At 46.5% G+C, this 25,471-nt stretch overlaps 1 protein-coding gene across 1 annotated transcript; it reads right to left on the bottom strand.

The window, feature by feature from the left end:
• Positions 1–15,072: 15,072 nt before the first annotated feature.
• WFIKKN2 (WAP, follistatin/kazal, immunoglobulin, kunitz and netrin domain containing 2) lies at positions 15,073–18,856 on the bottom strand. Its single transcript, XM_066565736.1, has 2 exons — positions 18,774–18,856; positions 15,073–16,584 (listed from the first exon to the last, which is right to left on the bottom strand). Exons 1-2 carry the CDS (start codon positions 18,834–18,836, stop codon positions 15,073–15,075), a joined length of 1,575 nt encoding a protein of 524 aa, XP_066421833.1. The 5' UTR covers positions 18,837–18,856.
• Positions 18,857–25,471: the final 6,615 nt, after the last annotated feature.

Genomic DNA, 25,471 nt, shown 5'->3' with positions numbered 1-25,471 from the left:
ACATAGATATTGACTGCATATTACATTCTGGTTTTTGCCATCACCAGAGATTCCTAGGCAATAATTATTCCTATCTCTCTTACTCTCTCTTTGTGCCACAAATTACATCATCAGCTGTCCTCTGGCTAGCATTCTCCCTTTCATCAACAGGAACTAATCACCCTTTCTCTCAAACTGCCTAATTAATATAATGAAGTTTAACACAGAACAACTATTCTCAGTCTGTATTTAGCTCTAAGATTATTGCTTCTATTTCAGATCTGAAGCAGCCTGATGTGCCTGCAATCATGTGTAGTTTTTCTGAATGTGCCCACTGACCTAATAAATGATGTCCCCTGTCCCTGCCCTTGCCTCACTTCCATCTTGCCCTGTCCTCGCTCTGATGCCTCTGCTGCACCTCCAGGCTTGTTCCTGCTGGGCTGAGCCTGCCAATGAAGGCACAGCCTCAAGGAGCTGCTATGGGAGTTGCTCTACTGGCCCAGTTCAAGGGGGAAGTGCAGGCATCCTGTGCTGGAGCTGCTCTGTCTGCACCACCCATCCCACCTGTCTCCCAGTGCCACCCGGTAGGGGCTGGTGACAGGTAAGATAAGCTGCTGGTGATAATGGAGAGCTGGGAGCAAGGCTGGCTGGATGATCATTTTGTTAGACAGCACTCATTTGGGGGTGATGGAACTTTTGGAGGTCAGTTAAGTTGTCTTTCATTTTTTCTTGGTGGTCTCTATGGTTTTAAGTATTCAGTGTTTAGAGTCTTTGACCTGCCCAAAGTAAGGTACCAGAAGATCTGGTTAAATTCAGCATCTGGATCTCATCTGGTATACATCCATCTTTTTCCACTGTTCTGCTGTACAACCCCTCTCCTACCTTGTTCAGTGCTTGAAATTTCTAGATTTCCCCCTCCTAATTTTTATTTCCGTCTTCCTTCAAGGTATCCCTTAAAACTTGCTTCTCTTAGTTTCCTTCCCAAACCAAGCTGTTCTCCCTTGCTGCTTGTCTGAGGTCTGTGCCTCACCATGTATAATTTGCAGCGTATTTTCTGATGGAGACTGTAATCTCTCTAGGGCAGGGCTGTGTCCTGCCCTGGACTCACAGTTGCCTGTTTTATTCTGTGAGGCTGAATAAGAAGGACAGAAATAGAAGAGTACACAGACATTCCCAAATAAACTGTGTTGTGTGATCTATATTCCAGAAACAAATGCAGGAACAATTGTTACTAGTAACGTGGTTTATGCTGTACCACTGCAGCTTGGAAAGAAGTGATCCTATAGGCAAAGAAACATCCTTTACAAAACATTTGTGGAATGCATTTATCTAAAAATACAAGGGCTTATGTTAGAGAACAATGTTCCTCTGCTGATTTATAGTTAACTGTCAATGGCAAAACAGGACTAAAACCTTTTAACCAGTCATGCTGTAGTAATGTCTTAACTTTATCCCTTTCCTCCTCTGTAACATCTGTTTCAAGGCTGATTTCCTTGGCCTCAGCTGCTGCTTTTGGAAGAGTCCCACTCACTTGGCTCTCCCATTGTGGGAGGACCAGAAAAGGATGATGGATGAGGAGCAAGGATGAGCCTACTCACAGAGGTAAAGGTTGGGGGTGAAACCTCAGGCGTGCAGGACAGACTTCTGCCTTTAGAAAACTGAAACTTCCACTGAAATGTCCCTCTGCACACGTGCTGGGGGTAATGTGTGGCTAATAATGCATTTTAAAAGGCTTTTTGGCCAGGGATCTCCAGTAAGGAGATTTGGACTTTTTGCTGCCTGCACAAATGGGCTCCGCACATAAACATCTCCCTAGTGGAATTGAAGAACGAGCACTGTGTAAGAGGAGATGAGGATCAGCTGTGAGCCCAACTTGGTGATGCTTCCCCCCAAAAGCCAGAATGGTTAGAGAGAGAGGATTTTGACTTTGCTTCTTTTCCAGAGAGATCTGGGGCTGTCTAGCCCAACCCTGCTGCTGGGGGTATTCCTGCGAGGTGGCAAGTGGCCCACTGGAACAAAAGGCTCATTCTGGCTGTGGCCAGGCTCTCGCGCTGCGCAGCTCCCAATTGTTTTTTGGAAAGAGCAGTGCTGGAGTGCCCAGTTTGTGGCCTCCCGCGGGGCACTGTCATTTTAGATATTTTAGTCTTTTGTCATGTCTAATAATATATCTGTACTATTTGCAAGCAGTTAGTCATCTGCTAGCCAGAATGGTTTTTTTTCCGTTTAGGATGTTTAGGATCACATAACTCTTACAGGCAGAGGGGAAACCATCTGAAGATGTTCGGATTAGTCATATCACTGCTGCAGTTATCTTCATCCAGAGCCTTTTCTTTCATTCTCCATTAGAGCTCCTGAACTTGAGGGCTGTACCTCATCTCCAGCCTTTCCCGGAATGACAATTATCAAGGCAAGCTGGAAGGCAAAGAGGAGTCCAGGCTGTACAGCCTCTATCCGGTTATTATATTTCTTTACTTACTTGTTTTTCTTTGGGGTTGTTTTTTTGTTTTTTGGGTTTTTTTGGGTTTGTTGTTGTTGTTGTTGTTATTGTTGGTTTTGGTTTGGGTTTTTTTGTTGTTTTTTTTTTTTTAAAAAAAAACAACAACATTAACACTTGATAAATCATGCCATGGAAAGCTGGGAATGGGAGCATATGACCTGCTCTCCTATTCCTGCCTTCCAGCAGCAGTTCTGGTTTCTCTGGGCACCCATTCCCCTTCAGAATGAGGACACAGAATTTCTGTGTCTTTCAGAGGAGCTCTAAAGTTTCCTTCTTGCCTGAGAGCTCTGTCTGACCCCAGGCTATGATACCACTGCTGTTGTAAAGCACCTCCTAATCACCCACAGGCTTTTATCCTCAAAAAATCCCCCTGTGGCATTGCTTCCCCGCTTGAGGAGAGCCCTGGACTTGGGCCCCAGGTTGGCCTTTTTCTCCCGTGAAATGCACGATCCCCCCACAGCAGGGGAAAGGTAAAGTATTATTTGCTTTCCATCCATTACACGTCCTGTGCTTGGTCGGGACAAGCTCATTATGGGGTGTTTTCAAGGGAGCTGATGTTGAGTAGGACTAAACAGCAGTGACTGTCACTGTAGACAGGGGTGCAAATCCTTTCTTCTGGGGATCACTTGGGCTGTGCCCACAGTGAGGATGTTAATGGGTATTGTCCAACACTCAGTGGCATCCCAGCAGTACAGGGATAAGTCAATTGAGACAAAAATGAAGGAAAATTGGAAATTGGTCACTGTTGCTTGTAACTCTTTGAAGTCCTTTTAGAAACAGACCCCAAAGGACCACCAAACTCCAATGGATTTAGCCTGATGGTCCCTCTGTGCTGCTGTCAGGCTGGGGTGAGGGGTCTGTTTGCACTTGTCTGCTTTAACTGCTGTTTGCATTCACATAGATCAGGTGCTGGGAGGCCACTTGCAGAACAAATGCTTTTGCTCTGCACCTTGTCCTTGTGAACTGGAAGAACCTGAAGGACTGGTGAAAATGGGGACCTGCAGCCAACTCCTGTCAGGATTCTCTCCGGGATTGTTCTTTCCTCAGTCTTTCCAGAAATTAAGTAACATTTACTGGGAGGTGCCTTCCCCCGTGGCAATTGGCCCACGAGGATGTGCTGAGGCACAGCTGGGGCTAGGTTGCACTAAAAATATAAGTGACAAGTGTAAACATTGCCTTTTGCCAGGGTGGGAGGGTGTCTGCAGAGAGGTGCCAGAGACGGCCAGCGGCTGTGGGTGGCAGAGCAGAGAGAGGCACATACTCTCTCCCTCTGAGTTGTTTTGGGGTTTTTTAAAAAGGACTTATTTAAAATTCAAACGGGTTTACACATTAAAATTGCAGCTTTCCCCTCTCGTCGTCTCGCGGTAGCCACGTTTCAAGAGGTCGGGGAAGAGACTGCAAACCGGAAAACAAGGAAACGAAGAAACAGGAAAAACCTACGGAAGGAGAAATGTCTCCACCTCCTCCCTCCCCTGCAGGGCACTCTTCTTCGTTTCGTTTTCTTTCTAAGCCCTAAAAGCGAATACAAAAAATTAGAAAGGAGGTGGCCCGCGCCCCCTGCGGAAGGCCCGGAACAGGGGACAGGACAAGGTGACACGCCGGGTGCCACGTCAGCTCCTGCCTGAGCCTGCCAACAAAGGTGGCCATTGAGAGCCACCGAGTGCGAGCGCTGGCGACTGCCGGCGCTCCGACACCGTCTCGGGGCAGGCAGCTGATGAGCCACGTGAGCGTCTCCTCTTTCGCCTTCTCCTCCTCTCCTCTTCCTCCTCTCCCGCACAAGCTTTCTGTCTGTCTGGGGAGCTGCGGGCTCCGGGGTCTTGTCGAAAATAGGCTTCCCCAGATGAATGAGCAGCACGTACAAAACAAACAAAAACGTGCTTTCCCCTACCTCATTGACTGGGTTTTTTTGTCAGCTGCAGGATAAGAGAAAACAGCTCTTTATTTCTGACTTTGGCAATCCCCCATGTGCAGCTCCAGCCGGGAGGGATGTTTCAAAGCCCTTTTGCTCCAGACTATAAAATGACTCGGCATTTACAGGTCCAGGTCTTTAGAGATATTTTTATTCTGTGCCTATTTTGCTGTGCCTGAGAGTGACATGTTGTGGATGCTTCCAGCTAACAGTGCCTGAATGTAAATAATGCTTTACTCTTATTTACAAATCAAGAGGTTTTTTTCCTTAGTTATGTTTACAAAAATGTATTCATGTTCTAATTTTCTTTATGCAGTAATGAAAGTACCTGAACTCCAAGGCAGGGAGGGTTTGGTGAGCAAAAGGAGCAGGAGCCTGGCTGCACTGTGTTATATAAACAATGTGCTGGTTTTGAAAGCAGACCTAGAGGCGTTTGAAATGTATTTATTTAGGCCAAGAACCCATCTGGGCCTACCAGTAATGGATTCACAGAGCTATTGTGTGTTTGCTCAGTTCACAGGTTTTACGTATGTTACATGATTTGCACCAATCAATACAGAACGTGGACGCATATGCTCACATCTGGACCAGACCATATGAGCCATGAGGGCAGGGACTGAGTAGTGATCTTGCTAGCACCTGGCACTGTCTGGATTTCAGGATAAAAATACATGTTTTTATTTATTTATTTTTAATGAGCTGTTAGATTTCTGAGGCACAGAGTGGCAGTGCCCATTTCATTGCACAACTCCTGCAGGATGCAGCTCTACCACAGAGCAGCCTCCCTCACCTGGCTGGCCAAGAAAGAAAACTCCAAATTCCATGTGAATGTAGCACAGGACAAGGATCACAACACTGGATCAAGGATCTGCCCCCACTCACAGCACTGCCAAGGACATGGCAATGCATTTTAATTCTGGCTATGGAAGTAGGGAAAAAAAGTTTTATCCACAAAGAAAAAACCTGGTTCTTTATATGGGAAATATGAAATAGAAGCAAACCTCAAGGCTGTATGTAGAAACACCTTTCTGAGCCCTTCAGGGTGCCCATGGCCCTTGTTTCTGGTTACCTGTCCATCTCTCACAGCTTCCGGGGGCTCCAGAAACCCCCCATCTTTCCAGACACAGTTCTGGAAGCAGCACTTTTTCCGTGGTGCTGGAGAGCACTTGCAGAGCTCCATCACTGAGGGCTGGGCCAGAGCATTTGCCCAGGAGTCAGATTTAAAGCCCTGTGCTCACCCAGCAAAACCCAGGGCCTGATTTGGCAATACTCTCTCTTGAGCAGACTGGTGAGAAAAGTGGAGGCCAGGAACTTCAACTGTATGACCTTGTAATGCACAGAGACTCAAGCCTGTGACAAAAATCTTGCTGGTCAAGGCAATTGCTAAAAAAAGGGGGAAAGGAGAAAAAAAAACCCAACCAACCAAACCTGTCGTCTGTCAAGATTGCTAACTAAATAACCTGTAAGCTGCAATAATTCTGCAAAAGATGCTCTCAGGAGTGTATTTTACTGTGAAAGAGGTTATCAATAATAATAATAAAGAAATGCATCTGTGTATACTTCACAAAGCAAGTAAAAACTTTCTTCTCTTCAAGCCCGTGGTCTGTGAGTAATTCGTGAACCAGAGGAGCAGCTCTGTCTATCTTACACGGTGTTTGTTACAAATCATTTGCTCATGTGTTTCTCTTCCTGCCAGGGTGGGAGCAGCAAATCCTCCTCTGGTTTTTGTCTGCTGAAAAACTTCTATAGATAAACATGAAAAATTTGATTAATAAGTAAAAGGTGTAGGGGTGCATCTCGGGGATTAATGTGCTCCTAGAGCCTATGGTGGAGGGGCTGTGACAGTCTTTACGAGGCAGCTGGTGGAGCATTTCTGGCTGGCACACAGTGCTGAACCACAGAGGCTAATAATTTTGTAGGAAAACAAAAGCTAAGCCAAAAAGACCATCTCCAAAACCTGCTTCCCTGCCAGGACTCCTACAGTGAACAGGCAAACAGCCATGGCCCAACAGAAACATGTCAGAGCATTCCAACTTGGAGAAAACTCTTTCTGAGCTCTCTGGAATCCCTAGGTGGCAACACTGCTCCTCCAGACCCTCCTGGGAGCCTTGTCCTGGATGAGAGCTCCATCCCCAGCTTTGGAGGTTCTGTGGCCGAGAGAGACCTTAAACTTTCATTCACAAAGAAAACTGAGGAAAAAAGTATCTGTTTAATGCTGGTGGTGGAAAAGTATAAACTTGTGATTGCTGGAAGGCTCTGCCATCTGAAGGCAAACTAAAAGAATGACCCAAAAAATGCAAACAATATTTTTTTTTTTAAAGAAATAACATGAATTTAAAGCCAATTTTCTGATGCTGGGAGATGTGACTCATGATTCCTAAATGCTTTGGGTTGCCACACCTGGTATTTCAGGGGAAAAGCACCATCAGAGACCCAACAGATAAAGAGATTTTGGAGTAAGTCCTGCTGATACCAGCTGTTAGATTAGTAGATCTGAGAAGGCCATTAACTTTTCCCTTTTAATCTGTGTTTATTTTCTGCTGTCTCTCTGTGCTCACTGAGTGCTCCATCACCAAAATCCAAACCTCACAATAAAAGTAGCAATTCCATTACGTCAGAGATCAGATGCTTTCACCCACCTCTTGATGAGGTGACCTTTGGAGCTGGCTAGCACAGTAAAAATTGAGAATTGCAAATATTATAACCAAATTGAATTTTATCCCGGGTTAATTACCTGAGTTGTCCACATCTGTTAATGACAATAAATTACAGCAGAAATGGAGAATTTTGTTGCAATGCTGCTGCAATACTCACTTTTTGGATGATCTGGTGGTTGAGTATTATCTACTAAGAGATTCATGAATAATTTTGAATAACTGGACCAATATCTTTAGAAACTGTGCAATTTGCAAACAGGGAAAGAGAAAGACTCAAGTAAATTATACATTGTGGCTTTTCTCTGTAGCTTTGGAAATGGATTTAATTGTGTTATCACACTCCCTACCAGATCTTTTTTTCCCCTTGATAAACGGAAAATCTCTCCTTCTGTTTTGCTAACGAGACAATGATGAAATCAGTGAAGCCGGACCCAGCTGCCATGAATAATACAAATTATGCAGCCAGGTGTCTGTGAAACCGTTAAATAAACCAGGGCAAGGTCAGTCCAGCCTCAGTGGGGGGATGCTTCTCTTTCAGACGCAGATGAAGTGGCTGCGTGCGGGTGTCCCCGCCGTGCCCCCGCTGATGTCACCGCCGATGTCGCGATGCCAGGCGCCATCTCGCGTCGGGCGCCGGGAGCGGCTGGAGCCTCCTGTCCCCATTTCAGATACCTGACGACCTGACGTCATGCCAGTGCTGAGAGATAAGGGCTTTTTTTTTTTTTTTTTTTTTTTAATTAATTTGCTCTCTAATATTGCCAAAATAGGAAGCTGAGACCATGTGAAGAAGACCTTGCATCACTCTGGGGCCATGATGGTGTCACACTGTTTGGGGCTGGTGTTGGCTGTGGCTCTGTCATTAAATTTTGAAATTTTGGGTAGTGTTGGATGGAGAACCAGGCCTTGCTTTTACAGTGAGGGTGGAGAGGCCCTGGCACAGCCTGCCCGGGGAGATGGTGGATGCTCCATCCCTGGAAACATTCAAGGTCAGGTTGGATGGGGCTTGGAGCAGCCTGAGGGGGTGGAAAGTGTCCTTGCGCATGGCAGGGCATAGAAAGAGAAGGTCTTTAAAGGTCCTTTCCAACCGAAACCCTTTGATGATTCTACACTTCTAGAGTAGTGTAGTGAGTCCTACTGAGGCTGGTGACATGTCCTCTGCCCCACAGTTCTCCTGGAATATCCTGATTTCCTCTTGCTCTCTGTTCAGGGATGGAGAGATTTGGTCAAGGCCAGCTTTGGAGGCATTTCCAGAAGGAGCTTTGTGATTTCTAGCATCTTTTCCAAGCACCAGAGAGGCAGGAATTGTGGGGATCTTCTGAAGAGCCTCAGGGCTCCAGAGATGGGTTTGGGTCTGCACCTGTTGTCCCTTCTGCAGCACAGGCTGCTTGTGGGGACAGATGCAAGTGAGGCACCTGTTTTAGGAAGACCTGACATTATGGGGCTGGGATGTGGCTGAAATTTACCTGGTGATCTCAGGAGCATGTTCCTAATTGCAAGGAGCATTCTCTTAGCAGGGCAGTAACCTGTTCAGCTTGAACATGTGCCAGCGCTGCTGGGATTCTGAGATGTCCATGGGCTTTTGTGGCTGTTAATAGGAATGTTGCAGATCATCAAGCTGCTGGTGCTGTTTTGAGACATGTGATGTGGAGGATCTGCTCAGGGGGCTGCCTGCACACAAGAACCAAGCTGAACCCCCTGGTCAGACCAATGTGTGGATCATCCAGGTCTGGAATGGGAGCAGCTTGCTTGAAGTTGTCATAGGAATGCAGAGCCAGGACTCAATTTCCCCCATGTATATTAATCAATATCACATTTCATTTGCTATTTTATCATCCTGTCACTTGGTATTACTGCAGCTCCTCACAGTCAGCTTGTGGTTTTGCAGCCCTGAATAAATTGATCTCAACAACAACCTTCATATCCTACCTCTCCAATCCCTTTCCAGACCTTCTCCACAGGTTCCCTGGGACACTGCTGATGACTTCTCTTCACACTGAACTCTGACCTTTTGGTCTTACTTTTTCTTTCTGATGTTTCAACCAGTTGTTGGCTTAGGAGGCTGTCACATCTCTCCCAGACTCAGGACAGGTACTTGACTTTAAAAGCCTTGGGTGAGAGAGCTGGAGCTCTAAGGCCTTGATCCAAGTCAACTCCCTCAGCTGGACCATCTCTGTCCTTGTGATTGCTTCAAAGGAAGTGTCACAGAACATCACTTCCCTCTGTTGAAGTGCACATACTCTTCCTCCTCAAATTCTATTTAACATCCAGCTGTGAGTTTTAGCCTCTCTTACAGTTTCTACCAGACTTGCTGAGTTTACATACCCAGCCCTTGGGAACCATCCTCTAAAATTAGCCCCATGTTTGCTACCTTCCCTGCTCTGTTCCTGCCATGCACTGAAGCAAAGGTCATCTGCTCAGTTAATGGTTAAGCAATGTTTTATATAAGTACTTTTACCCTTGGGTGAAAACCATCTGATCCTGTAGATTTATTACTGCTGTTTTCCTGTTTATTTCAAGCAGTAGAGGAAGCAATATCCTTTACACGTGTTACAGTCCCCCCTTGGCTTAGAGGAGTGAGGAGCAGAGCAAAGGAGAAAGAGAAGGCACAAAGCCCTTTATGGTAGTTCTTTTTATGCCAGGTAATCCAGACCAACTGTTATAAGACCAGTTTAAGGTGAAAAAATGTTCCCCCCTCCCTCCTCTGGAAGAGTCTTTCCCTTTCTCTCTTTCTCTTGTGTCCAGCCTTCTCCTTCCCTCCTGCATATCTGGGACACATGAGAGGGGTTAGTAATTGCCAGGTGGGACAAGCCCAGTGGCTTTCCATCCTATGATCACCAGTCTCCTGCACCAGGGGACAGTACCAGGGGTCTGGAGAGGCTTGTCCCCATCCTGAAGCATCCTTATAATTCTGAAACACAGAATGTCAACTCTCATTGCCTTTGTCACAGCTGGTCCCTGGCACATGCAGGTCTGTGTCCACCAATAAGCCAGAGGTTTGGAGGAGACTCCCCAACACTTTGTGGCTGGGCTAGCACCAGGGACAGCTGGGTGGGAAGAAAGGTGGATGTAGGGATGGGCATACAGAAAAATACTGGAGTTAAAGAGTTTCCTCACTGAAACCTGACCCACCTATCAGCCCTTGGAAGACTTTCCATTTGCTTTCTAAACTCTGAGGCCTAAATGTCATATCATTTGCCCAGCCATAAATAGCTGAGAATTAAACAGACTGGGCTGCTTTTTGGCTAATAGATATGTCATCTAGTGCTGCAACCTTATCTTAAAATCCCACTGCTGTTTGCATTGGAGATCAGGACCTTAAGCTTTTCTTTCCAAGTTTTAAAGTGCTGGCAGAACATGCATTCAGTTGTGCAACCTCCATTCAGAGGTTCTCAGGTCTTAGGCATGGGGATAATTTTTTGCCCTTTGATAGCTGCTGTAAATCAATACAGCAGCTGGAGGTCACTTGTAGTCAATCAGTAACCAGTCCTGGCAGAGAGGAAAACACTAAATACTTGGTATTAAAACAGGCTCTAAACTGGATATTCTTGCTCAGGCTGACATTTTCACAGCTGTGACTTTAAAATCTGGCTCCATCCAGCCTCATTGGAGGTACAGCCTACAGTCATGATCTTCTCCTGGTAATTATCCACAGGGAGAATTTCCCAGCACATGCACAAATTACAGCCAACTGGAGCACAAGGTGCTTCAGGTGGAGGAAGGGGATCCTGTCGTGCAAGGTGCTCATTTGGTGCCAGCTGAATCAATCCTCCTTTTTTCAGGAAATCATTAGGTATTGGCTGAAGCTATGTATGACCTTCATCACAACCACCTCCCTCAGGAACTGAGATCCATGGCCAGGGGGGAATTCTTTCAGGGTCCCTAATTTCTTTTAAAACAAGTGGAAACCCAGCTCTTAAATACCTTTGCTCTCTGAATCATATTCCAGTGACGTCATCACTGCTGTGTGCTCTTCGTTCTGGAACTGGTTGCCCAAAAAATCTTCTGCCTGACCTCATCTGGAGCCCCTGCAATGAGAACATGCTCAATTGCCTCTTTATTTTGAGCTCAGCAGCTCTGGGCGTTACGTGATGCAGTATCTGTCTCTGAGTAATCACCCAGCCAGCTCTCCATGCGTGCAGTTCCTTGTACCCTGCCAGCTATGTGACACCAGCCCTGTGTGGCACCAGCCCCACGTACAATCTGTGTGCAGTAGCCACACACCATCACTTTGCTGCTGCTGCTGCTGTTTGTCCCTTGTTAACAGACTGAGACACAACCACCCATGACTCCTGTTGGGATCCAGGTGCTGGATGGTGTCCGTTCAGCTGCAGGGTTTGCAGATTTGGGGGTTGCAGTTCTCATCCTCATTCCAGGTTGGGACTGAGGGAGGTGGGCACCTCATGCTGGTTCAGGGCTATCAAGTATCCATCAGATCCATTCCTGATCCCTGGGGAACTTCTGCAGGTCTCAGACACAGCTTCTGCAGGTCTCAGACCCAGCCAATGTGGGTCTCTAACCAGCTTCTTGGTTGGACTCGATCTTGGGAGGTATTTTCCAACCTTAATGATTTTATGATTCTCTGTTGCTTCCTGAGCCAGTGTCTGTGGGGAATGCTGTTTCCCTCCTGTCTGCATGTGGAGGAAAGCTTTGACATCAGGTCATTGGCCACAGCCATGTGGCTTTGGAGGTGGCATCAATGCCCCAGATCTTCCTTGGAGCCTCACACAGGCACTGGTGCGCCTTCTGAGCCCACAGCCATGCAGTGAAAGGACTCAAGGAAGCTTTTCCCTTTCCTCTCATGCATTTTATATAAACTAAATACTAGCATTTCCTTCCAGCTTTCTGGCAGCCTGAGAGAAAGACCCCACAGAGCAAGATGGAACCTGAGCTCATGAACAACACAAAAGGGACTTCCTAGTGAGGAGCCACATGCATATGCCCATTAATCCTGAAAGGTGGACCAACATCCTCACACTGGCCCCATGCAGGAGCATCCCCAGGCTGCTGGACTGGTCAGGCTTGAATTTTAGGCTTCTTAAGGGTTTAATAAGAGGCTGAACTAAAGTACTAGCTTTGAATGGTGAGCTGAATTCTTCAAGGTCAGAAGGTGGAGAGGCTTGGGGTTGGGGTCAGTCCCATGCTACGGGGAGGTGTGGTGCTCCCAGCACTGCTAGGGACAGGTTTTTTTCCTGATGTGCAGGTGAGGGATGCCTGTGGCACTGCTCCTTCTGCCTCAGGGTACCCGTGATGGTTCTGTGCAGTGGGGCACAGCCAGGGGCGCTCTGAGGGGCTCACAGGATCATGTCTGGAGGTTTGGGCAGGAGCTACACGAGAGTGGTTAGGGAGTTGGGCTGGTCTGTTCAGTGTCCATCTCACCCCACCACATTGGAAAACTGACCCAGAGTGTCCCCCAGGATCTCCTGTGCAGGAAAACCCTTGCATACCAGGCCTGCATGTTCCAAGGAGGCTGGCAGACACACCTTGCGCAGCCCTGGCTTTCAGTGCCTCAAAGCACTTGCATGCTGCATGTTTTAAGTGCCTGACGCCTTCCCAGGGCATCACCAGGATGGAAAGCCAATAAAGCACTTTTGAGCCAAGGCTCCAGCAATGCGCTGTGCTGGCTAGAGCAGCAATGAATCCTCTGCTTTCTGCTCCCAGCTATGTTTGCATCCCAGCTCTTCTGAACAACCAGCTCCATGTCTCCCAAGTCATTCCAACACTCCCGAGTCACTTCAGCATTCCCACACTTAAAAAATCCCCTAACTTTAGGAAAAAAAGGAGCCATACAAACCCTGTCTTTATTAAAACTTTATCCTCCAAAACCTTTGTGTCAGTATGGCAAGAACATTCCACTTCCTACAGGTTGCTCAAAAAATGGCAGATGAGCCATGGGTCAGTGGTGGCTGCCACAGCCAGGGATGATCCTGTGGACAAGCTGCCGGCTGCTTCAGAGGGCAGCAGGACTAGCATCTCCCTGATGTCTGCAAATGGGAAATGCAGCAGGGCTAGCATCTCCCATCTGCAGAAAATGGTCTCCACAAGAACATACACAAACATTATGGGCCTTTAATTGTATTTTTTTTTCACATACACTTAGGAAAGGTACAACAAAAAATCCAGCAGATATTTTCTTGGTCAGCAAAGCCTAGTCTAGACTCCTTTCTCTCCCTCCCACCCATCTTCTTGTGAAATTACCCAAAAAACTGGAGATTTAGATCTGTTCCTGTTGCAGGAACATTTCAGAAATAAACCAAGCCCAAATCACTGGGAGAGGAGCCCAGTTCTCCATCCTGCAGTGGTCTCTACCCATGGCTTGGCTGCTGGTGCAGAGCGTGAAATTAAGGGAAGCAGAGCTGAGCTCACATCTGATGCTGTTTCTCTCACTGTGAGTTTTCCTCCCTGCAACAACCAAACACTCAACATGCACAGGCTTTGGGGGGGTGCAGATGTCCAGCATCTGCCTGTTTAATCTCCTTCCCCAGCCCTTGCTATACCTAGTCCAAAAACAGGCCTGCAGCACGTGAACCCACTGCCAGCCTCAGCCACCCGGCAGCGAGCCCGTTAGATGGCACCATGGGGCAGCACTGGCTGCACATTCCTGCCTCTCTTCTTCACTTCCTTCTTTTCCCCCAGACATGTCTTGACACTTCTACAGCCCTGAACTGGCCCTTTGTTCAGGGCAGCAAGCTCTAAGCCCTGCTACAGTCACTTGGCTGAGCCCACAGAGCAAGGAGCAGGGACAAGGCTCACTATGCCATGTTTGCCCGTCTTCCCTGCAATCACAGTCCTCAGCAAGGCAGGATGTTTCCATGATCAGCCTTTTCTTTATTTAAGGATTTTGTATAGGCAAATGTTACATTTTTTGGACACACAAATGTTAAAATGATTTATCCTATGCATAATCACCTGCTCCCACCCACAGCCTGTGCTGGCTGTCTTAGGGAATTCATTCATACACCTGTATGATATGGCCTGGTGGAAAGAGTATTCTGAGGTTGGAAAGACTCTAAAAAGGCTCTAAAAGGGTGACATTGATAAAAGCCTTTAAATTGTCTGCTTTTTCTGCTTATGTTTGTGCACTTCAGATTCAGGAGCTTTGTGTTTGCCTAATGCAGTTGGCAGACTGTGTATCACATTTTCCTAGGTTGAATTTTGTTCTGACTCCTCTTACTTTGCTCTCTCATCTATAAAAGCAGGATTGTTACTGAAAATAAGCAATAAATCGCTGTGTATGCTCAGGTGTAAAGGCTTTTCAAAAGCAAGACAGCTGGCAGCACACTGCTGACTTGGCTTGGATTTTTTGTGATAGACAATATATTGATTGAAAGTTAAATAGGGACAAGGGTGGTTGCTGACCTTGTTCTGTTGACAGAAATGTCATTTCAGGGTGAGATTGTGCCTTGAGCTTTTACAGGGACCTGTTGTCCTGGGCATAGGATCAAGGGAGTTTGTCCTTCAGTAAGGATTGCAATACAGGTAGTAGTTGTAATTTAAAAATGAGGTTTTTAAAAGGAAAAAAAGGAAAATTGCAATTAAAAGAAAAAAACTCATGCATAGGTTGGTTAAATGTGCACAATTGTAAGTAGAGACAATAATTTACCGACTTTTCTCTTGAAATATTAGTGCTGCTGTAAGAAGCCCAGCGTGTTACTTACGACAAATCAGACTGAAACTGAGACAGATTAAATTGACATTATATATTTCTTAGCTGTGTAGCCAAACAAATGCTATGAATTCTGTCATTTATGATGGAAGCTAGATAAAAATTTTGTAATTACTGAAGTGAGTCACCTAAATGGCACTCCTATATGGAGAAATTGATTTCAATGCAAGATTAATGGCCTTTTGCTGCTGGTTTACATGCCTGCCAAAGACCAAACTATGTTGTTGCTAAGCATCATTAATGGATTAAAATAGGGGTTCCACATAATTCCTACAGGGTATCTTCAAACAGTGTGTTTAGTTTGGCACTAGCCTAGCACTTGTTAGCCCTACTAATGGATCAGGGCAGCTCACACATGTGAGGGAGGTTAATGCAATCCCAGGAACTCTTTTAAAAGCTCACAGGTTTTCTTGTGGATGACTTCACGGAGCTTGCGCACGCGCCGGATGCTGGAGGTGCCCACAAAGCTGTCTGGCTGTAGGATGGCCATGCCATTGTGGACATCCCCCATGATGATGAGCTGGCCATCCACTGTGGTCATGTTGGGACATGGGCAGCTCCAGTCCATGTTCAAAAGCGTGATTTCTAGTGGTTCCTTCCCCAGGAATTTTAATCCCATTTTGTCATCCTTGAGAATCTCCTCCACCGTCACCAGGGCGTGTCCTGAGTCTTGGTCTTCGGTCAGCTCCGTGATGCGGCCCAGGATGACAAAGTCGCTTTTGCAGAAGCTGGTCACCAGCTTCTGGCGGGGTTTGCAGGCCTTGCAGTGAGTGTTCTTCGGAAAGGGGCACATCTCCTCGCAGGCCTCCCGGCTCTCAAAGTTATTCTCATTGCCTCCACACCCACCATAGATAAAGGACTGGCACTGCTTTGTCAAACTGTTGTAGGCCCACCTAGGCTCATAGGCCTTGCAGTGGCCTTGAAGGGCAGGCAGGTTGCAGATGTTGATGGGGCCATTCATGCATGTTAGCATGCAACTCTCGTAGGTCTCAAAGTGGTTGAGGTTGCTGTTGCAGTTCCCATAGATGAAAGTAAAGCAGTTGTTTTTCTTGGCATCATAGTACCACCTGGTCTGCTCTTCCCCACAGTCTTCGCTGTCTGGCTGCTTCAGGCACTCATCAGTTGGAAAATGTGTTTTGTTCTGGGAAGTTTCCTTGGATGTGGGCTCTCCTCTGATGACTGACAAAGGGAAATCTGCCCGGAGGAGGCCACCAGTGTTCTGGGCAGTGCAGGTGTAGATTCCTGCATCCTGCAGCTGCGTATTGTAGATGACCAGCTGAGCGATGTTGGTGACCACGACATTCCCTCTGACATGGTTTGGCTTCATGATGACTTTGTCCTTCCCATCAACCTGCTTCTCCCATGTGATTTCTGGCTTGGGTCTCCCTGAAACGTCGCAGAGGAAGCTGACAGTCTCTCCCACGTAGACGGACTGATGGACGGGGTTGTTCACCAGTGCAGGTGGCAGGATATCAACGACTGTTGTCTCGGAATAGGCAGTGGTAGGGCGAGCTGTTGTTTCTGGGGGGATAGGGCTGGTGTTTGGCCAGGTGAGATGGTACCTACAAGTGACCACATTGAGTGTAATGCCTTTGATGCAGGCCTCTGCATCCATGTAGCACTTGTTGTAGTAGGTAAGTCCATCAGAGGCACAGGTAAAGCTTGGCTCCTTCTCACATCTGTCCTTGCACTTGCAGACGGGCTGCCCGTCCCAGATGTCACACTCTGAGCCTTGCTGGATGCACATGAAGCGGTCACAGGTTGCCTCTTTGGGCATCCCCACAGGCCCCTTTTTCCCCTTGATGTCCATGTACCGAGCAGCCACACAGCTCTTGGTTCCACAGACATTGGGGCAGCACTTCTCAAAGGTCTCACACTCCTGTGGGGAAGGAAAATAACCTGATCATTACTGGGAACAGAGTAAAGGCCTTTTTGGAGACTCAGCAAGCAGAGAGCTCAGAAACTCAGCTCTGCCACAGATATCCATGGTCTGAAACTCATTGCCCCAGCTGTCAGTGAGTAGAAACATCCCCTCAGCATTTCTCAGGGGGTTCTGAAGTGCTGAAGGAGAACACTCTTGAGAAGGAAAATGTATTTTTGTTTCTTAAGCACACACCTCCTCATAAGTCTTTACCCCAGAGTCACATGGATTGCTTGACTATGAACCAACCACCCCCTTCCATGCTTTCTGAAATGCCTAAGGACAAGCCCTGAGAAACATAAGCAGATGGAAAGTCTTATCATATGGCTGTAGGCAGTAATCCTTCTTATTTTCCACAGAAGTATGTAAAGTATTATTTGAATTCCCTGAGACTAAGAGCCAGCTCTTGGAGGTGAAACTGCCAAGGATTTGTAATTGTTCTCACTGTAGAGGAAATAATAGAATATCTCAAAACTAAGGTAATATTTGCTCCAAAAATAGTTTTTCTATGGTATTTTAAAAATAGTTTTTCTATGGTATTTAAAAAAAGAAACCCCAAACAGCTCATTATGGCTTCTCTGTCCTATTTTAGTCTTATTTTCAAATGCAGCATCGCTCTTCTAGTGATTTATTACATCCCGCCTTGGCTACAGCCAGCTCTTAAATTGTGGTTAGTTTTAGCAGAATTTTCATCTTCTGTGCAGAAAAGGTATTTGATATGTGTGACCAGGGTTACTGGGTGGTTATAGATTACTTCAAGGGACCAGGAAAACTGCTCCCATGTCCCCAACAGGGCACACTTCCACCATGTGTTAAACCTCTACAAGCCCCCTAAAATCCATTAGCTTTCTCTGTAAGTGAGAACAAAATGGTTTTTAAGCTACCAAGCTAAAGAGTTTCTCTTGAGTCCAGTATCCTTTCCTTACTGGGAAAAAGATGATCTAATATCAAAACTCTTTCCCCATTTCCAGCTGCACATTACTAGGTTTCAAAAGCAAAGCTAGAAACCAGGATTGCGGAGGTTTTCAGCTGGGGTTAAGGAGTGTAGCTTGGCAGAGTCCTTGGTTGCCTGCAGTATACTCACTCTATCCAAAGTCCCAGGACTCTGTGCTGCCACTAAGCAAAATGAATATTTGTAACCAGTGGCTTCTGGCTTTCAGGATTTGACCAGTAAATTATTAAAACATCATCATCTGCTACTGCTGCTGATGCTGCTGGGGTTTTGAAAGTGTTTCACTGTTCATTGCTGCACCTGGTAGTTGGAACAGAGGCAGCTTATTTGGGAATGGCAAAAGTAAAAAGAGCACCTTCATTCCTAACACATGGGATCCATCTGAGTAAATGTCTTTGTTTACTTATAGCCAGAATTTTTGTCAGTTCCCCCCCCCCCCCCCTTTTTAACATGGCAGAAACAACCTGGCTACAGAGCACAAACCCAAACACTTTTTTTCAGCACAGTAAATGTTCTGTCAGCCAGGTTTGGGCTGCAGAAGCTTTGTCATGGGACATCATGTAAGAATTAAGACTAGCAGGTATTTTCAGATGCCAGCTTGAGCTGGCAGTGCTGACAGGTTGAAAAATAAATTTTAGGGTGGTAAGCTAAACACATTTTGAGCTGGGAGCATCCCACAGAACATCTGCCTGGTCATTTTAGCCCTGCCCTGTTCTGCACCCCAAGTAAGCTTTGTGCTTCAAATCCAGCAAAGGCTGATGACTTAAATGTTAAATCAAACTATTTTATACAGGATTCCTCCCAGGAATATAAAACATGGATGATGGCCACCAACAACAAAGAGCATAATTGCACTGTTAAAATACTACAATTGGCCCCAGGGCATGCTGAGTTCTGGAGTATCAAATTCAGATATTTCTTTTGACATGAAAACAAGGAAAAGGATCAAAGAGAGTGAATGCTATACCCACACCAGCAAAAGTGACAGCTGGCACATACCTCCCCTCTTAACTGATAACTCATCAAACCTTTTCTATGTTATATAGGTCACAGGTCAATTCAATACATGCACTGTGTGCACTGGGTCCTGCCCAGTGCCAGTGCCCTTGCAGCTGGGACAGAAGGCTCCCACCAAACACCCCGGCAGCCCCAGCAGCACCAGTGACGCAGAGACACAAAAATGTGCATCACTCACCAGGTCAGTGTCGCACTCCCTTTTGCAAGTGCTCTGTGCGTCGACCCACAGGTTGGGGTTCATGTCATTGGGGCATATTCCAGCGTGGGAGTATCGGATTGGAGGTAGGGCTCTCCCTTTCAGAGAGACCTCCAGAAGCAAGAGGACACTGCTCTTCCCTAGCAAGATCCACATCCACCGAGTGAACAGCACCAACAACATCTCAGAATTTCTCCAGGGCACTGGCAGGGTCCAAGTTGGAAGTAGTTCTTTTTTGCTTGGGGTTGCCTTTTTTTTTTTTTTTTTGGTAAGCCTTAAGTTTTTGAGGAACTCAGATGCACCTGACTTTGGTAAAAACTTCAGCAAGCTCCTCTGCTGCCTCTGTCGATAGTGCAGTTTGGTCTGGACCTCATTGGATTAAAGGTCCTAGAAAGTCACCCCCTTATTTTAAGAGAAACGCTACTTGTGCGAGCAGAGTTAGCTCTATTTATACCCTGCCTCTGTTAACAACTCAGAAAAAGTAAACTTGATTTCTTTGACAGGCACACGCTTCCTATGTCCTGGTGGCAGTCAGACAGATTTGTTGCAAGAAAAAAAAGCTGGAAAGAGTTCAAAAGGCTGGAACTGGCATGGTGGGACCCCTGCATGTTTCTGAATGCAGGGAGGCCTTCTTAACCCCTTTAGACCTAAAGTACTTCCCTATGCTAAGAATGGCATTTACTTCTGAAAGGGGACTTGTCTAAGTAACAGGGACCGCAGTCAGGGGATTTCCCCACGGCAAGGGGCTACACAATCACTTGCTAAAAGAAACAAATAATAGGATTGAAGCAATTAAAGCCAGAATGTCATATTTTAACAAAGGAAGTAGGGAAGAAATAACTTATTTAAACTTAGGATCAACAAAGCAGAACGTCTTCGTAACTTCTCCTGGGGCTCCTCCAGGCTTTTTCTTCTCTTTGGTTGGGAGATTTCCATGATGCTAAGTTTAATGCTGCCTTCCAGTCCCACCAGGAAGATGTTAAAAGTGTCCCTGTATTCCTCCACATTTTCTGACAGCCAGATCCCATTGTACAGTGCATTGCTGACCCCTTTAACAGCAACAACAAAAAATAGAAGTTCAACTCTATGGAAACCTGCATAAAGGAATGTACAGCATTTTTGCATTGGGGGGTGGGAGGGAAACTCAGTCAAGCTGAGTTCCTCATTCCCTGACTATTACAGCAAGGGGCTGATCCTGCTCGTGCTGAACATGTGCCAAAATCCTGAGATAAGTGGCAGAAGTCTGAGCTGCTCAGCACCTTCCAGGATTAGGGCCTCTTGGCTGAGTTTTGGGCTAGCTTGGGTGGATCCTGCATGTTGCTAAGAGCCTCCTGGGACAATCAAGTAAGTTTGCATCCCATGTGGAGGTTCTGCAGGGCTGGACCAGCAGCACTGTGCCTGGGTGGGAGGAAAGGTTGTGCATCTCCAGTGCTGAGAGCTGCAAAGCCAGTCAGAGTCAGCCCTTACTTTTTTCCATTGGGCTTATAAATCCAGGGGTGTTTTTCATGGCTGAGTTTGGACCTAATTCTCCCCTGAGCAATGATGGCTGCCAACCAGTACAACCAGCAGTGAACTGGGTCACCATGGGGCTTCTGCTCTTCCTCTAGGGCCAGACAGCAGAGCACAGTGACCTGCTGGTGTTTCCTGGGATCACCTGCAGGAGAAAGGGAGGGCAACCTGGAGCCAACCTGCCCTGGGCTGTGGCATTTCTATAGAAGTCCAGGCTTATAAAAGGGACTGATGTAGCTCTGATTTGTGTTCCTGCATTAACCATATGCACAGTATTTGAATTTCATGGGACATGCAGAGCAAAGTTGTCCAAATTAGCTATTTATAAGGAGCAAAGTCAATGGCCAGGCAGCAGTTTGCAGTTGATTTATTCACTCTGAAACTTTAGAAACCTGCATGACACTTGTGCAAAGTGTGGCTCTGCGCTAAATGTTTTATTCAGTACTTGTTTACAAACTCAGCACCCTGTGATGCCTAAAAAAGCCAACCAAAAATGACACATTCCCAAGAGGTACTTAAAATTCTTGCAGCTCTATTAACAACAAAATCACATGTATTAGTGGTTCTGTTGACTAAACAAAGACACTTTATATTGTAAAACTGACTACAGACAAGCTTTGAAACCAGCTGTATGTGGGTCTCGAGGAGTGCAGGTGTCCAGGGTGCTGGGGAAGCTGCCTTGTTGACCTCAACAGCCACTGCACATGCAGGGAGTTTTTCCTCAATCCATTGCATTGCCACAGAGTAGCCATGGATGTGATTTTCCCTGCGAGCTTTAATCTTTTATGGCTGTTTTATACCTTACCTGCTAGGCCACAGGTGGATCTTACAGTCTTCATCTCCTCTCCTAGTGCCAGACAGCCATGTCCTTGCTAGCTTTGGTGAGTGAGAGACACACTAATGTGGGCCACCATAGGTAGAATTCTGCTCCAAACAGGAAAAAACAGCACTATCTTATTTTTAACTGTCCCTGACCAGGGATCCCTTGCCCAGTGGCACATTTCAGCTGTGGGGAAGCAGAGTGGGGCTCTGAAAAATCAGATACTCGTTTGCATCAGACAGGCAGAGCAGCCTTCTGCTTTGCTATGTCCTTCTCCACCCACAGGGATATTCTCCAGTGACAGGTAAGTCCCATTGCAGTTTTCTGCTTTCAGCTCTGAGGGATTGTGTTCCTGGATCAGTCCCTTGGCCACTTGAGATCAGCCAGGAGAGAGGAAAACATTGCCATAAATCTCCCTGTGAATGTAGGCAGACAGCTCCAGAAGGCAAGAGAAGCAGTGAGGGGCCCAAACAACCCTTGACAGCTGCCCTGTTCCTGCCAGGACATCCCAGAGATGCTGTTACCCAGCCTGAAGAGCACATCCAGGAGGGAAATCACTGTACAGGCGGCCCCGGGTTGGCTCAGGGACAGCAGGGACCCTGATTGTCCCAGCATGGACAGCCAAGCTCTGACTAATGCACTCACTGTCTCCTGGGTTTCATTGAGGGCTGTTTACTTGCCTGTTTTAAGTTAATTTAACTACAGTGACCTCAGTGGATCTGACTGGACACTCCAAAACACCACCAGTTAATGCCAGTTGTGAAGTGAGGTCTCTGTCATGGTCCCTGAGCCCAGTTTTTCTGTTCCTCCTTGTGTATAAAGCGCTGTGCATTTTTTCTTTAATATAAGCAATAAAGTAATCCCCATTCTCCATTTCTATGAACAAATCCATTATGAAAGCTGATTTTATGACTTATCTCAGCCATGTCAGATACTGATGTGATAAAGGTCTTCCCAAAAGAGATCAAGCCTTAGAAGCAACCCTATTAACTACCCCAAAATCCCCCTTTCTGATCAAGATGCTGGAATAAATGAGTCTGCTGGATGGGGAACTTGGATGAACTTCTCTGGATCTTAGATGGACAAACCTGAGCCCCAAAGCAACATCCTGGGTCTGCTCCCAGCAGTGGAGACATTGGCGTGTGACCAGCCTCAGTCCTGAAAAGCCCTCCTAGGAGGGCTTGCTTATTTGTCCTGCCGTGAACCACAACAAATACCCAAGGTCCTGGTTAGGGTTATTAATCTAGAACTGGCTTAACTGTTGTTGGGTTTTTTGTAAATTATAGTTTCTTTGTCCTTTTTCCTGCCCTCCTCTTCTGTGCCAAGTGTTGACCGAGTGTGTGCTGTGATACCTTTTAATTGAGGATGGAAACAGGATTCTCTGGTACACAGAAAAGTATAATTTTATTTGGGTATTTTTTCTTAAGCCACACCAAAGGAGTAGCAAACTGTTGATCAGATTTACTAGGCCAGCAGTCCTCATCTGGAGTTACTCAGTGGAGGGTGGATTAATTTGCTGGTTTTATTGTGGAAGGCTCTTGGCAGGAACTGTCTCCCTGCGATGTTAAAACTCCAACTCCTATTGATGTCTTCCTCAGCACAGGGGCCCTTCCAGCCCCTGCCTCTCGTGCTCCCTGGGCCCACTGCCATTGACAGCTGGGTTTGCCAACACAAACACGAGCTACCCCCTCTCCAGACAGGCTGTGACTCATCACTGCTGGTGGCACTTTGCTGCCTACCCAGGGGCTCCTGGCTGGAGTGGTGGTGCCATGGATGTCCCCAGCACATGCTGCAGATTAAGGCCAGAGGTGAAGGTTGGATGCTGGACCTGCTCTGCCTCTGAGAGTAGCCTAAAGAAAGGACTCTGTCTGGTCCTTGAGGCTGCCTTCCTCCTCATCTCACAGGACAGCTGGTGACAGCAGGGTCTGGTGCCAACTCCCTGCACTCACTGTCCACAGCATCAATGAGCCCCTTCCTCCAAATGGAACACCCAAATATGCCTTGCCCACAGGGACCCTGGTCGTGCAGGTTGCTCCAAGGACATGCTCTTCAGCATGCACCTTCTGTAGGTGGCTCCTTGTCCATGCACAGCTATATGCCTGTACTCTAAAAAAACCTGTTTCATTTAGACAGTAACAATGTTCCAGGCTGTATGTAAAGCTTATTGCACTTAAAGCTGATAGCCAGACATTTAAAAGGGAACGTCACTGCCAGATCCCTTTTGGTGTGCAGCTGCCAACTGCTTGTCTCAAGCAGAAACATTGCTTCCACAGAGAAATAGAGATAATGCCTTGGGACTTCAGCTTTATCTTGCTTTGGACTGCAAAGAGTCAAACCTTCCCCTTTGAGTGATATCCTGAACCTAGGCAGGACCTGCTAAGTGGATGGCCAGGGATCCCATCTTGGATGCTTATCACAACCCTCAGAAGACCACACATCTCCTGCTGGCTGGATGGTTGGCTGAACAAGGAGGATTTTTGGCAGCATGAGATGCACCTCTGAACATCAAAGTGCAGGCAAAGGCTGCTGTGCTGGCCACATGCTTTGGGAGCACATGCACACATGCCAGGCAGATTTGGGCTGAAGGTGTACAATGGGAACAGCCTGTCTGGGTCCTATTTCGGCTCTCTTCATATGCATAATTAGCAGCAGAGGCATATTTCAGTTTTCCCCAAGTTAAGATAGAAATCTCCCTGTAAGCATCCAGAACTTACAAGTGCTGGTTTTGACTTCTAAAATAACATATCTGAGTAGATCCCAGAGAACAGGGAAAGCTCAGTGGGCATATTTGGTATGGTGATTGCTCACTGAAAGGAGCTGCTGTTGATGTACACACTGCCTCATGTGCAGCTGCTCGGTAAGCAGGAGTTAATGTGGTTAGACAAAAGGGCTCAGTTTGGCGGGGGGAAATCAATAATGTCAGGGAGTTTATTACAGGGTTATGGGCCACCTGCTAGAACTGAGCGTTAGGCCTGTGTTGCATTGTGTTTTGGGAAGAGCTGATGGCACTGCACTCAGACAGGGCTAGTGCCAAAATTATTATTTTATGCCTCAGCAGATGGCTTCTGCTCAGGGGTTTTATCTTTGAGTGCAGACATAAGACTAATCATCATTTGCTTTCTCTTTCTCTGCTAACGTAAGCTGGGCAGGAAGCAATTGCCAGTTTGATGATGGTTCATTATTGTTTGGTTTATTCTGTCTGAAACAGCACAGCAAGAGGCACCAAGGATACAAAAGAAGATAATCAATGAGATATCAGTTATCAGAGAGATAAGGGGAAAAGCTGAGCTCAGAAGCTAGTCTTTCACCAGGCAATCTCTTTCTGTCTCTGTTTCAGAAACAAAGCCCAAGATATCCCATAGATAATTTGGAGAGGTCATGTTGGTATCTTTGGATTGTCAAGATTGCAAAGATGAAATGTTGGGAATGGGTTCATCCTGCCTTAGAGCAGGATGATCTAAATCAGTTCCTAAAGTTCCTTCCAGCTCTGTTGTCTGTCACTGTCAATGCTGAGAGAGACCTGCTCCATCAATTAAGCTCTGAGTTAGGGAAATCTGAGGTCTGTAATGCAACCTGGAATACCAAGCAATAGAAATCACAGTCACAGTGCTACCAGGGCAGGGCCAGCACTTTCTGTATTACGCCCTCTCAGCTACCTGATGTACAGGCTGGACCAGTCCCTGTCACCTGCTGAGCTTGGCAAATACAGACACCATGGACACACGGCTGCAGCACGGAGGCCTGAGCACCTTGTTTTGTTACAGGTTTTAGGAGTTCATAGTAAGTTTTATGGCAAGCTTGAATAACAGCACTTTAGGGAACTGGCACCAAACCCGTGGTGTGCAAATGGAGATGTTCCCATGGCTTGCAGCACTGCTCTGTGGCTGTGTGGGCCATAGCATAAAATCCTTGGGATTGAACTGGTATGTTTGTTTTTGTTCTTCATGACTTTCAGTTGTTCTGCTTGGTTCCAGCTCGATTTGAAGCAAAGCTCAGAATAAAAGTGAGGTGCAGGCCTGGCACCTGCTCAGGCTGAATGTTCAGCACATCTTTCACCAGACCCGGCAGTGTTTCTCCAGGAACCTAAGTTAATTTAGTTCCCCATGTAGAACTAATGAATATAGCTGAAATAGCTGAACTCATTGCACAGATTCACTTCAGTCTACAAATGACCCGAATTTAACCTCCCTTATATTTACTTTTAGGAATTTAAAGCTGGGAGGAAATCACTAGCTGAATATCACACAGCAACAGCCACAAAAGCTTGGAGTCCCAAGACCCTGCTGCCAGCCTCATGGGCACCATTTCCTTTTCAAAATGCAGGTTCAGTACATAAAAGTCACATTGCTTT

The sequence above is a fragment of the Molothrus aeneus genome, chromosome 25 (assembly GCF_037042795.1).
Source record: "Molothrus aeneus isolate 106 chromosome 25, BPBGC_Maene_1.0, whole genome shotgun sequence".
NCBI classification, from domain to species: Eukaryota; Metazoa; Chordata; class Aves; order Passeriformes; family Icteridae; genus Molothrus; species Molothrus aeneus.
Note: the sequence above shows the minus strand (reverse complement) of the source record. Positions and strands in the feature narration are given on the sequence as shown.

Bases quoted from the DNA above. Each gene is read 5' to 3' on its own strand.
- WFIKKN2 (XM_066565736.1), bottom strand. From the start codon at position 18,836: ATGAACCCCAACCTGTGGGTCGACGCACAGAGCACTTGCAAAAGGGAG. The intron at 16,585-18,773 runs GTGAGTGATGCA...CCTTCCCCACAG, and splicing joins GGGAGTGCGACACTGACCTG to GAGTGTGAGACCTTTGAGAA.